We start from the raw sequence: 13411 nt of genomic DNA, 5'->3' as shown, positions 1-13411 counted from the left end.
ACGTGCACTCACAAAGGACAAGCTCCCGCCGGTCCCCGCTCACTCCCGTTGTCCGGCATAGGAGCTAATGATGTTTAGGAAGCTAGGGAAGCGGAGGTATTTGCGTAGCTTATTTTCTCTCCTCCCCCGCAAAGTGCACCATCATCTGACACACGATCAGTGAATGGCCCCAGCCCTTGTTAGGATGCAGAAGATGCGTCCCTGTGTCTGGGTCTCACAGTGACCACAATAGAGACTCCTGCAATGATGTTTTGCCTCCCTGCTGTTCAAACTTCTTCAGCTAAGCCTGTCTGGAATCTATTTAACTATTATCCATCAAAGTTTATATATATTAAAATAAGGTGGAGGCAGGGTGGAACCAGAGAGGAGAGACTCTATCTTTGCCAGGGAGCTCTCTCCTCTCTCTGTGACTCATACGTAGAAAAGCAGAAGGCTTTGGAAAGCTGCCTGCAGTCACATCGAGGCAGGCAGCTCTCCTGGCACTTTCTGCCATTTAAAAATGTTTTCTCAGGCAATAAAAGATGTTTTTCAAATTGTCCGTGCCCTCCTTCTGGGCCGGCCTAAGAGCTTGTTTAGCTGGAGCACGGCAGTTTTATGGAAGGGTTGCCGGCCAGAACAGATGAACCCAGGTCTTTGTATTTGGTATTTTACTAAGGAACTAGCTCTTCCATGTTCAAAATTTGTAATCATTCTTTCTTATGATTGTTATCATAGTGAAAGGAATTGGCTCTGCCCCTTAGTCTTCCCCTGGCATGAAGTATGCATTTGGTCATTCTTAAGAATTTTTTCAGTATATTATGCGTGCTTGTACAATTTCAAATGTGTTTTTAAAAGTTTGACTTTAGTATAGAGAGCGCTAGCTTGAGCTAAATAGAGAAGCTGCTTATTAAATGTAATTGTCCTGATTTTTACCATTTGGCAGCACAGGAAAGAAAGAAAGGTCACCCTAATTTTCCTACCTTCGTATACAAATAAGGGTATTTGGTTAAGCAGTAAATTAAAGCTTCCTGAAAACCAACTGGACTGACAAATCTAAATCTCAATTTTTAAACTTCTGTCCTTTTTAGCTACAAAAAGTGATTCTGTCCTTTTATGGTTCCAGAAACTGGCAGGTAATTTCTTAATATCCCTATGGTCACCCCCATCTACACCCCTTTTTGTAAAGGGTTCAACCACTTCTGCTCTAGGAGTTGCCAGATAACAAGGGTTCTAAGTAAGTTATGGTGGTGAACTGTTGGGGTGATTATGATTACTTAACAATAATTTATTTAAGGAGTAAAAGTAGCAACATACAAAACAATTTGTGTTGTATAAGAAAGTTACTTTGAATGGCTGACTTTTAGATATAAATTGAATACAATGAAGTATTCATTTGAGTAGAAAATATTTTACTAATGGAGGGATCAATTGCTGAAGATTTTATTTCCCACAAAACTTGATCTCCAAGTAAAATCTGCTTTTAGGGACCCTGAGTGAATTTAACTTTAGTGATTGTATCATTTCATCTTGAAATTTTAGATGCCAGTTGGCAGGGTCTGCTGTCCCCGTAATAATCTATGCTGACTGCCCAAACCGGATAAAATGATGTTTACCTGGTAGAGGAATGGAAGCTGATGGAATAGAGCAGAATACGCTGTTGGCTGAATGGTAGCTTGTTTATCTTTCAGTCTCTATTCACTTATTTGTATCACTGCCTCAATTCTGGTTTAATAGAAACATGTAAATAACTGATGTTTTCATGAGTGGATTAGGCTTATTATTCTTTTCTTTTTAACATTTTTTTATTTATTAGTTTCATGTGTACAAAACACTGTAATAGACATTTACCATTTATACCCCTCACAAAGTGATAACTTATTATCACTTTAGACTTATTATTCTTTAGAATAATAAGAATTAAACTTGAGAGCTGGAAGGAGTTTCGGGGTCAGGTCTCGTCCAGAGTTCTGGTATATTTTGTTTGGCCCATATAGTATGTTTTCAAAAACAGTATAACAAGGCAGCTGCTTTGCTTGATGAGAATACAGGCAGCTTTGCACCTATCTCACATGATTCTTCACGCATTTATATTCACTGGCTGCCCCTTTAGACCTTTGAGTTCGTGATCCAGATAATCCTACCTCTTCATTTTACAGTTACGGGAACTAAAACCCTGAAGGACTGAGTGGTTTTCCAACGTCAAACAGCTGGTTCAGGACAATTCAGAACTGTTTCATAACCTGAGTATTTTTCTCTGAATTCTGCTTCTAAATTTAGAAGAGTTGTTATTTATTTCTCATTATGTTAGAGACCTTTGTCAAACTGCAGGGATGATTTTTAAAGATGTCTTACAAATAAAAATTGAGAGGTCACCATAGCCAAGATATGGAAGCAACCAAAATTCCCATCAGCAGACGACTAAATAAAGAAATTGTGGTATATTTCTATTATGGAGTATTACTCTGCCGTAAAAAAAGAATGAAATTTTACTACCTGTGATAACGTGGGTTATTAGGCTAAGTGAAATAAGTCCAACTGAGGAAGACAAATACCATACGATCTCACTTATATGTGGAATCTAAAGAACAGAATAAATGAACAAACAAAACAGAAATGGACTCAGATATAGGGAATAAACTGATGGTTTCTAGGTGGGAGGTATTTGAGGGATGGGGGAGAAGGTGAAGGGACTAGGAAGTACAAATTGGTAGTCACAAAATAGTCAGGGGATATGAAATACAGCACGGAGTGTAATCAGTGATGTTGTAAAAACTGTGTAGTGTCAGATGGGTACTGGACTTATCGAGGGCATAACTTCATAAATTGTGAAAATGCCTAACCACTGCACTATACACCTGAATCGAATATAAAATAATATTGAATGTCAACTATAATTATTTATATATATATTTTTTCCCCCCCACAGGATGTAAAGTGCAGCATAGGGAATATTGTCAAAGGTGTTGTAATGGCTATGTAAGATGTCAAATGGGTAGTAGACTTGTTGGGGTTATCACTTTGTGAGGTGTGTAAATGTCTAATCATTATGTTGTTCTGTACACCTGAAACTAATAATAAAATATTTTTTAAACAAAAATTGAAAGGCGATGGTAGAATAGTACAGAGTCTAGTTTAGTTCGTATTACTAACTGTGCTTATGTTGGACAGATCATTTTATCTCACTGGACCAAGATTCCTCACCTACAAAGTAAAGGAATTAGACTGGACAATTTCACATCACCTAGTACAGGGCTTGGTAAATACTAACTTCTGAATAGATAGTTCAGTGAACAGTGGATATTGAAGAACCCTACCAGCACTAAATTGTAGATTCTCTAATTCTACATAGACTTTTCTTCCTTCCTCTATCCCTAGTTTACTTGACCTGAGACGGCTTTCAAGGTCTCTTCCAATCTTCAGAGGAGTCTAAGTGTTTTGATTGAGAATTTGTTGGGGGAGTTCTTTGAACCCATGTACTGTGTCCTACTCTTTTTGGTTTCCTCTCCTATCAGCTTGTCTATTCCCTGAACTTGTACTGCAGACTCCATGTGTCCTTTCATGTACGATGGGAACGAGACAGCAGGGGGAAGAAACAAGTAGGTGGCTTTCCAGAATGACCTCATATTATTCCCCGCCATCTGTAATCTCTGATCTCCTTTTGCCTTGTACAAAAAAAGAGAGCATTTCCTCCTGGCTTCATCTGTTTATAGGCAGGATGATGCTTCAAAACGAGAAGTGGATTATTCTTTCACATATAAATAATACTCATTAATTTCAACATACGTTATTAGTGTTTATACAATCTTAGCGGGCCTAGCCACTGTTACCAATTCATTAGATACCTACTAGTGTAGGACACACATACACAAAAAACAACAGAAAACTTGTTCCCTTCCTTTTAAGAGCTTGAAGGCTTAATAGGAGAGTTAGTAGAGTTACAGAAGTAGTAAATAGCTACAAACTTGGATTGTATAACTGGAAGTAAGTCCAATCTTAACTTTTGCTCTAAACAGAGAATCCCTAGGGATTCAACTTTTCCATGAATTAGAGAATCAGAACTTTTAAAACACTGAGATGCTTTTCTTCTTTATTAAAGAAAAATTATTTGATTCTTAAGAAATCCAGATTAGTGCTGAGCTTCTCTTGCGTCAAAAATGCCCCTAAAGAAATCCATAATCTCACATGGAAGCACATAAGTCTCAACACCAGCTTAATTCTTCCTGCTTTTATGCTGCTGTGCTTCATCCTCCCGGCCAAGCTCCTTTGCCTGCTCATTTCTTTTGTAGCAGACTTAATCCTGACAACTTCACTAAGCCTAGAATACTCCTGAAATTCTCATTTCTGTTCCTTTGTCTTCCTCCTTTTTGCTTTCTGACCTTTCTTTTCCTCAGAACTATTCCGATGCACAGCCTACCAGTGATTAATACATGTGATCTTCCTGTCTTAGTCACTGTATTACTCATGAGCTTTGCAGACATTTTATCTGAAGTTTCTAGCCAAAACTTTAGAAGACATCGGGAAATGTTTGTGTCTTGTTAAAATTGGCTCATTCATTGCGCATAGATTTCCTGTTCAAAACCAGAAATATTTCCCTTATCTCCACCCAAACCAAGTAGTTCCCACAACTTTATGTGCTTTTATAAATAGGACTGGTTCCAAGATCCATTTCTTCTCAACTTCCTGCTGTTCCTAGTTAAAGACCCTCTCCCTTTAGCCTCACCTTGCCCTTGAACGACTGTCTCTCAGGCATGAAGCTCACCTTCATGACCTGTGTGTCCAGCTTTAAAGTGGCTGGTGTGGCCCCACCAGGTGCTTCTGGGTGCAACCTCACTGACAGGTCAATTGTGGGCCACAAAGACAGCCATTTTCTGCTTTTAGACCATCGCAAAGAAGGTCCCTCAGCAGTCAGTGTAAATGCTTTTTTCTTTTTCTGTTCTCCCCACAAATAATCCTTCCCTGTTACTCATATACATCACCTTTTGGAGGCTGATAAAAATAGCATTCCAGGCTTCAGACAAAGAACAATTGGCTTCATTCTAACTGGCTCCTTCCCTTTCTGTACCATGAAAGAAAGAGAAGCAGAGCAGAGTCAATCGAGGTGTTTTTCTTTCTGTCAGAAAGGAGGCGATGTCATCTTTAAGACTATTTGGAGTTAGAGGAAATTGGGTAGACCAACAGGGATAGAATAGAGATTACTTTTATTGTACCTGGCACATATTTTGTGAATAAGAAATATGTCTCCTAGATTGAGAGAGGTCAGTCGGGCAAAATAACAGCCAGGTCAGAGAGAAGAAAGATAATAATTTGGGGACATAATATCCTACTTGACATTGCTTTCTTTCTGTTCCATGAGAGGACATGGAAAATAGAGTATTTCTCCTAGAGTAGTTTCTCGTATATCATACCAGTGTGTTTCCAGGTGAAATGCTAATGACCTCATTTTTAAACCCTGGATCTGACAAATTTAGACTTTGAGTCTGAGATCTTACAAGCCCCTCTTATCCATCTTCACTTCCAAAAATGTGTTATTATGCTGCATTTATTTAGCACTTCACATTTGCAAAAATCTATGCCTGTGTTATTCTCTACCAAAATCCACTTACTTATCACTCTTTTTAGAACAGCAAACAGGGATACCAGCAGGTCTAATAACTATATGTAAGACTCAGAAAGTGACTTGCAAACTGGGTTTTAATTTTTTCACATTCTTTTTGGAAATTTGCAGAATATAAATTATACACTAACAGATAAAAATGGTAGTTTTATTACCTTATTTGCTTTTCCTCTTATAAAAATAAATAACTGTGGGGTTAGAAAGAGATCCTAGAGGTATCTATATAAAGTTTGTTTAAATTGGCCAGCCAACCCTGGAAAGATTGCCTACAAAGGAGACATTAAGGGATGTTTAGGGATGACAGACTGTTCTTACCTCTTGATTGTGGTGGTGGTTACACAACTGTACGCATTTGTCAAAACTCATAGACCTATATACATTGAAAGTATAGTGGTACCTCGGTTTTCAAACGTCTCTATTGACAAACATTTCAGTTTACGAACGTTGTAAATTTTATGGATCTGTGGTATCATTAGATAGTAAAACTCATGCTAAATTTCCAGTTTTAGGGGTTGATTTTAAAGGTCTGGAACAGATTAATCCATTTTGCATTACTTTCTATGGGGAAACCGTGCCTCAGTTTTCGAATGTTTCAGAACTCGAATGGGCTTCTAGAACAGATTATGTTCGAAAACCGAGGTTCCACTGTATGCATTTTACTGTTTGTGCATTGTATCTCTGTAAACCTGTCTTCTAAGAAAGAAAAAAGTATTAGAATTTTTTTAAAAGGACAATTTAAAAAGTCAGAGAATGAATTCATTGGAAATGTCTGCGTCCACACTGGTTGGCCATTGGAGGGTGAAATGTGTAGCGGGGAGATTCTTCCTCCTGGTGCCTTGTTAAGGGCACACTTGGGACCTGTTTGTCAGAAGTGAAAGTTAACTGAAGTTGCCCTGTAAGAGTAAGAACCTAGGATCTCAAGCAGGAAAGAGATTTTCATCTACTGATGTCTTTATTATCAGTTACTATATTAGACCCTGCCCCCCTTTTTTCAACACTTGACAGACATATAATAGTCATTACAAAATTATCTCACCAAAATTTGATTTTGTTTGTGGTAGTTGGCAGCAACTACTAATTGATTGATGAAAGCAGAATTTCCAGCAGGATGCAAAAGAAAGTTAATTATCCTTTTAGAATGAGAAAGTGGGTGGCAGTGTTTGAATCAGATTCTGGCTTAAATAATCACACACACCTTCTTTGGTTCTAGTTCAGGAAAGAGCTCAAACCTTTTAATAATTACTGTACACACCTTGCTTCATGAATGAGATCCTCAGGCCACATTACAAGCTTTGGAGGCAGCTGTATTTTCTACTTGGCATTCTTTCTTTCCTCCCTTTACCCGCTCGCTCACCCACTCCCTGTCTGCCCAGCTCAGGGACTGAGGTTTCCATCTGTAAAGCCTGTTGCCACAGGATACAGAATTCAAATTCACGAGGGAGTGTGTGTGAGTGTGTGAGGATGGTGGCTCTCATGATCAGATAAACGTTGTGGAAAGCTTGCTCATTCATATGGAAGAGCCAGTGCTGCTGCTGGATGGTGAAGCAGATGAGCTCCAGGCTCTGGCATCTGTGCATTAGCCCCGCTCAGCCAGGGGCACTTTTATTTGTGATACTGCAACAGCTGATGAGCATGGCCACGTTTGCCGTCCACAGCAGCCTTTACTTGAATCCCGTAGGAGAAAGACTATCCCACTTTTTTTTTTTAATGAAATGATGAAATTGGTTACAAATAGGGAATCTCATGTGACTTTTACACACAGTAAAGTACCTTTTATGGAATCATAGTAAGTCTCTGGTGTTTTTCTTTTCACTCTGAACTTCTTTTGTATAACCACTCCTCCCTTCTCAGCTGTCTCTCAGGTGGCCAAGACCTCTGCCCCCTTGTCAGTTTTGCAGCCTGTGATTCTGCTCCCCTTCCTTCCTGATGACATCAGTCTTGAATGAGCTATTGCTGATTATAATAGTGCAGGCAAATGCCCTGAAGAGTCCTGGAGACAGGAAGCTTCTCAATGCCTGCCATTTGGCCGTGATTTGGCTTCCTAAGCAAGTTCTGTCTTCACCTGGAAAGCCCACTCAGCACTGTGGACAGAGATCTCGTCAACCCTGGGATAGCAGCTTTTAGAACTAGAGTCAGGACTTGAGAGCATCCTTTCTCATTCTCTCCTTCTCCTTCTTGTGCCTTCCCTTCCTCCAAGAGATGCTCAGGTCTTTAGAATTATTGTAAGTTTACTTACATTTTGTCATCTGGAAACTCAGAATGTGTGCTGCCTTCACGAGCACAAGCGTTGTTGGGGTTATTGGGGTTGCATTTGTTTATCTTTTCCACACTCACACGGTTTGCCTCGCTTGGCAGCCTGCTGGCCTGGATAATAATAAAGCTTCTGTCGAGGTGAGCAAACAGCTGATGGCATGGGGCACAGAGGAGACTCCTACAGTGGCCGCCTGTAACCTGCCAGGCCGGTGGTCAGAGCAGGCGAGAACAAAAGCCAGTCTGTCTCGAGGCAAACTGGAAAATCAGTGTGTTAGCTGTGTTCTTGTCTCATTGCCTTTCTCCTGGCTGAAAGGGAGAATGCTGGTCCAGCGGTCCACAGAACCACTCCAGGCAAGTACCTGGTCCAGAGACTTACCTGCCTATCATATTACCCCTGGCAGTTGTGAAAAATGATGCAATAATTTTATCTGTGTGAACTGCTTAAAAAGTCATTGACAGGAATTCTTTCCAAACTCGCTATTTAAAGTTAGACCCTACTATCTCAGTGTTTTGAGTTGTTCATAGTCTAGATAGCTACTCCCATAAGTTGTGTGCTAATTTCTTTTTTAACACTGATGGGGGCTTATTTGCTGCCTGGCTGGGAAGTGCAGGAATTGCATTTGGGGCAGCATGTTTCATAATATGTGTGTTTCCCTCTTATTCCTAAGCTGACTTCATGTTGTCACTTAGTTGAAATGTTTTAGTCATAGGTATGTCTCTGGATTATTAGGTCTTAGAAAGCAGAGCTCATACCAAGCAGCGCTGCTCCAGGAAGGGAAAGGGAGTAGACGTATTCAAGACCCTTTTGAGTAGCTGACAGATCTCTCAAAGAGCTGCAGTGCAGAGCTGATTATATTAGATGTATGAAGTCCTAAAATAAAGCGTGAGAAGGAAAGAAACTTTTCTGTTCCTCTAGGTTGCAGTTAGCCTCAGAAGGTTAGCAAATGGCTTTAAACAGATTTTCATTTGAGCTTTGAAGGTCTATAGTTAGGTCCTATCAATCTTTGTTATTCTTGCTCAAAGCCTAGAAATGGTCTGCAGATCACGAGTAAGAGAAAGGGGAGTTCGGCTGGATAGGGTCATGGTGCTCTTATTTTAAAGTCCATCAAAAAGAAAAGTCATAACGGTAGTGGTCATTGGAGACATCCTACAGCAGATTAGATTTTAAATGAGGATTAGGTTTAAAATAATCTTGGGTAAAGTTGGTAACTGACATTTTTAAATTTTGTTTTGTTTGTTTGTTTGTTTTTAAAGGGAAAATAGACTGAACCTACAACCACTACTACCAAAAACACCTCTAAGCAACTAGCCGTGCCCGTTGTGTCTTTAGCACTTAATGTCCCACCTTGTATCCTTAACCTTTATTTGTATGCTTTGTTTTTGTAATGAGATTATAAGTGCCCCAAACAGGGAATTTACAATTCGTCTTATATACCATAGATGTTAACAAGATGATCAACACATAATAACATTTAATACATGTGCTGATTAAAGCTCTGTTCTTATTTGCTGACGACCTACTGTGGGCTACAAATTGTGTCAGGCACTGTTGAGCAAGTCGCTCACTGCCCCTACTTGCCCAGGGAGGTTACAGGCTAATGAGGAAGCAACACCGTCATTTAAGCAATAGAACTGCTATGTCACTTGACTTTTTTTTCTTTAAAAAATAAAATTAACTTGGCCAAGTTTAATTGGCCATTATACTTTAGATGTCAGATTTTTCAGAGTAACGAGGAAAGGAGCTCAAGTAGCTCAATTGATTTTAAAAAATGTGAGGGAAAGCATGAAATAGTAAAGGATAGATTTTGTTTCATTTCTATGTGGAGGATCTCGTTACATCTAGTATCTCAGGCACCGATATGATGCCTTCTTCTGACCAGATCACTCTTATCCTGATCATAATTTGACTTATTTCTATCTTTATGCTTTTAAAGAGGTTAATTCTGTAGAGAAAGAATAAGAGGGACATTTTCCAGCCAAATCTAAGACATTTCAAAAGACTGGAGAGGGCTAGATGACTCTAAATCCATAAAACATTTTCAGAACTTATCTTTGCCAAATCTCTAACCAGAGCACTAACAAATAGCCTAAATTAAATACTACTTCTCGCTTCCTCTCTTTTTCTCAGCGTTTACTTTGGCAGAGAACCTGTTCAGCAGGAAACTACTCCCAATAGCAGATGGCAGGAAATAGCAGGTGGCAGATCGAATAACCAGCCTCTGAAAAACACTAGTATTAGCTTGTAGCCCTGACTCTCAAATATGGCACAAAATCCTTTTGCTCCAAGTTTCTGTCTTCCTTTTTTGTTTTTAAGAAAACAGTTCAATTTTTGTGGGGCCCAGAGATTGCTCTGCTTTCTGAATGGTTAAAAAAAAAGTGGGGCTTCAGCTGACATGATAGGATGTTTGAGAATCCATCCCAATCAAAACAGATAAACAAAGAGAGGACTGAAAAGCCCTTTACAGAACCTCCCCATGGCCCTGTCTCTGCACCCCATCTCTGTTCTCACTCTCTCTTACGGTTTAGATTCACAGGAGCCAAGAGAAGCCGCTCAACCCACAGTGTCACCAGTGTATGCAAACTCAAGGCAAGAGTAGCATCCAGAATTCCTTTCTAAGTTCCATTTCTTTGTGGGAATACTGTTACTACAGAGGGTGCCCCCCAAAAAAATGTATACACATTTTAAGAAAAGAAAATACTGTATTAAAATTGTAATAATATATACCAGTAACAAAAGATGAATACAGTCACGTGTATACATTTTTGACCCCTGGTATATACACCTCAGCTTAGACTGCTTAGGCCTTTTAAAACCATGTGGGGAGCAGTAGGAAGCAAGAGGAGGTGGACTGAAGAGCTAGAATGCAGCTATGAAGAAGGCTGTGGGATTGTGGGTCCTAAAGACCCGGAGGTCCTGAATGTTCAATTTGGCTTAATTTTTATTATTTTTTCTTCTTTTTTGTCTTCTTTTGGTTCAGTGAAGAGTGTCCCAATCTCTCCTAAGTGCCGCAAGAACTATCATTATCAATATAACCCAAAGCTGATTTCCCTCTCTAGAGTTGCCATGTTATTATATTTTTTGTTTTTCTTCCTTTGTTTCATTTTAAACTTCTAAGGTGTCACCGTCAGCTTTGCATCTCTGTTCTAATGAAATATGTACTTACATAACCCCATGGTTAGGAGAACATTTTCCCAAATCGTTTATCATAAATCTTAGATTGAAATTAGATGTTGGGGGGCCGCCCGGTGGCTCAGGCGGTTGGAGCTCCATGCTCCTAACTCCGAAGGCTGCCGGTTCGATTCCCACATGGGCCAGAGGGCTTTCAACCACAAGGTTGCCAGTTCAACTCCTCGAGTCTCGCAAGGGGTGGTGGGCAGCGCCCCCTGCAACTAAGATTGAATACGGCACCTTGAGCTGAGCTGCCGCTGAGCTCCCAGGTGGCTCAGTTGGTTGGAGCGCATCCTCTCAACCACAAGGTTGCTGGTTCGACTCCCGCAAGGGATGGTGGGCTGTGCCCCCTGCAACTAGCAACGGCAACTGGACCTGGAGCTGAGCTGCACCGTCCACAACTAAGACTGAAAGGACAACAACTTGAAGCTGAACAGCACCCTCCACAACTAAGATTGAAAGGACAACAACTTGACTTGGAAAAAAATCCTGGAAGTACACATTGTTCCCCAATAAAGTCCTGTAAAAAAAATAAATAAATAAAAAATAAAATTAGATGTTGAATTAGGGAGTATTAAATAAAGAATAAAAATTTTTATAACATTTTTGTTTATTATTTTTCCTTCTCTTTCCCATTTCAGACTTTATAGTTAATCAGTTTTATCAATTTTTTATCGACTGTTGACTTTTATGACTTTGGTCAACAGTTAATCAGTTTTATCCTCAATTTTTTATCGACTGTTGACTTTTATGACTTTGGTCAACAGACTGCACATCTGTAAGAGAAGGGCCTACTGATGGCAGATGTATTTTGGCATTGACATTGAAGAGTTAACATCAGTTTTCTCTCCTCTTATACTTTATTTAGATTCCGACACAGCCCCAACTGCTGGTACCTGAGAGATTGGACTATCCACACCTGGATTAGGCAGTGTCTAAAATATGGTGCACAAGACAAAGCCTTATATACCCTTGTAAATAAGGTGAGTGCTTTCTTGGCATTTGCAGCTTGTCCTTTGAGTTTAGATGATATGGTGTTTGAACCTATTATAGTACAGCAAAAATTGTGCAAGAAATATCTTTTAAAAATGTTTTACCCTCAGATATCCTTTTTAGAATGGAGTTGGATTTAAATTAACCCTTTAAAAATAAAAATTCCTGTAGCTACCGCTTTTTCAAGCACAGTGACTCAGAAATGGACAGGTAGAAACTAAGGTAGTTCAATCACAAGAACTCTGCACTGATTTCATTTTGGGGAGTTTTTGCTCCCATGACTTGGGCCCAATTCTACTTAATACATATTGCGGACAGTTGGTGGGTGAGACACTGCACTGGGTATGGCATTGTCTACAAAAATGAACAATATCCTGTCCTCGCCCTCAGGAAACTAAGATTTAATAAGGCAGATAAGCAGGTTTACTAATAAATCTAATATTTGGCCCCAGGGGAAGAAATAGATTAAATCCTGCTCGCTTCCGTTCAGTTTAATGACAGAAGAAGATTCTTAGGAAAACAAAGCAAGAAGGGTCTAAAAAGTCAGAAAAGTCTGTCTCATTTTCTGCTGCTCCTAGTCTTTTAGTGGAAAGAACACTGGACAAGGAGTCAGAAGACCCAGGCTGTTATCCCATAATTTCCACCAATTGCTTGTAACTTCAGGCACGTAATTTATCCCCTGGGTCATAGTTTTACCAACTCTAAGTTAAGCCAGTTGTACTAAACCAGTGATTTCCAACCCTGGCTGCCCAGTAGAATCACACAAGAAGCTTTTAAAATTTATAGATGCTTTCCTCCATCCCCAAGATTCTAACTTAATGGATCTTTCTGGAACCCAGGCATTGGTACTTTTTTTCAGTGTTGTTTTTTTTTCAATAGACTATTTTTTAGAGCAGTTTTAGGTTCAGAGCAGAACTGAGCAGAAGGCACAGAGATTTCCCATAAACCCCCTACCCCCACATAGGCACAGCCTCCCCCATTATCAACGTCCCTCACCAACCAGAGTGGTACAGTTGTTATCATTAATGAACCCACATTGACACGTCCTAATCACCCAAGGTCCGTCCTTTTACATTAGGGTTCATTCTTGGTGCTGTCCATTCTATGGGTTTGGACAAATGTGTAATACCGTACAGAGCAGTTTTACCTTGTTTAAAATTCTCTGCGTTCTGCCTATTCATCCCTCACTGATATCTTTTTAAAGCTCCCATGTTGATTCTAATTTGCCACCAGGGTTAAGAATCACTGGCCAGTTGATTCTAAGGCTCCTTCCAGCTTGCTGTAATGACTTATCATTCTAAAATATTTTGTTTTAAAAATAAAAAATAAAATAAATAAAATAAAATATTTTGTTTTCACCCTGCCCCTAGGGATTAGTGCTGATTTGGATGACTGCTTTTACA

General features: G+C 39.6%; 1 protein-coding gene across 1 annotated transcript in view; it reads left to right on the top strand.

Moving 5' to 3' along the window:
- The window catches only part of MRPS27 (mitochondrial ribosomal protein S27), a 74026-nt gene that overhangs the window by 43123 nt on the left and 17492 nt on the right, over positions 1 to 13411 (top strand). The window contains exon 5 of the mRNA XM_019728090.3: positions 11884 to 11998. Coding sequence (XP_019583649.3) covers positions 11884 to 11998 — 115 coding nt within the window. The remainder of the gene's footprint in view (positions 1 to 11883; positions 11999 to 13411) is intronic.

The sequence above is a fragment of the Rhinolophus sinicus genome, chromosome 3, assembly GCF_057876585.1.
Source record: "Rhinolophus sinicus isolate RSI-liver-muscle chromosome 3, RSI-T2T, whole genome shotgun sequence".
In the NCBI taxonomy this organism is placed as follows: Eukaryota; Metazoa; Chordata; class Mammalia; order Chiroptera; family Rhinolophidae; genus Rhinolophus; species Rhinolophus sinicus.
The sequence above is the reverse complement of the archived record's forward strand: the minus strand, read 5'-3'. Positions and strand labels throughout refer to the sequence as shown.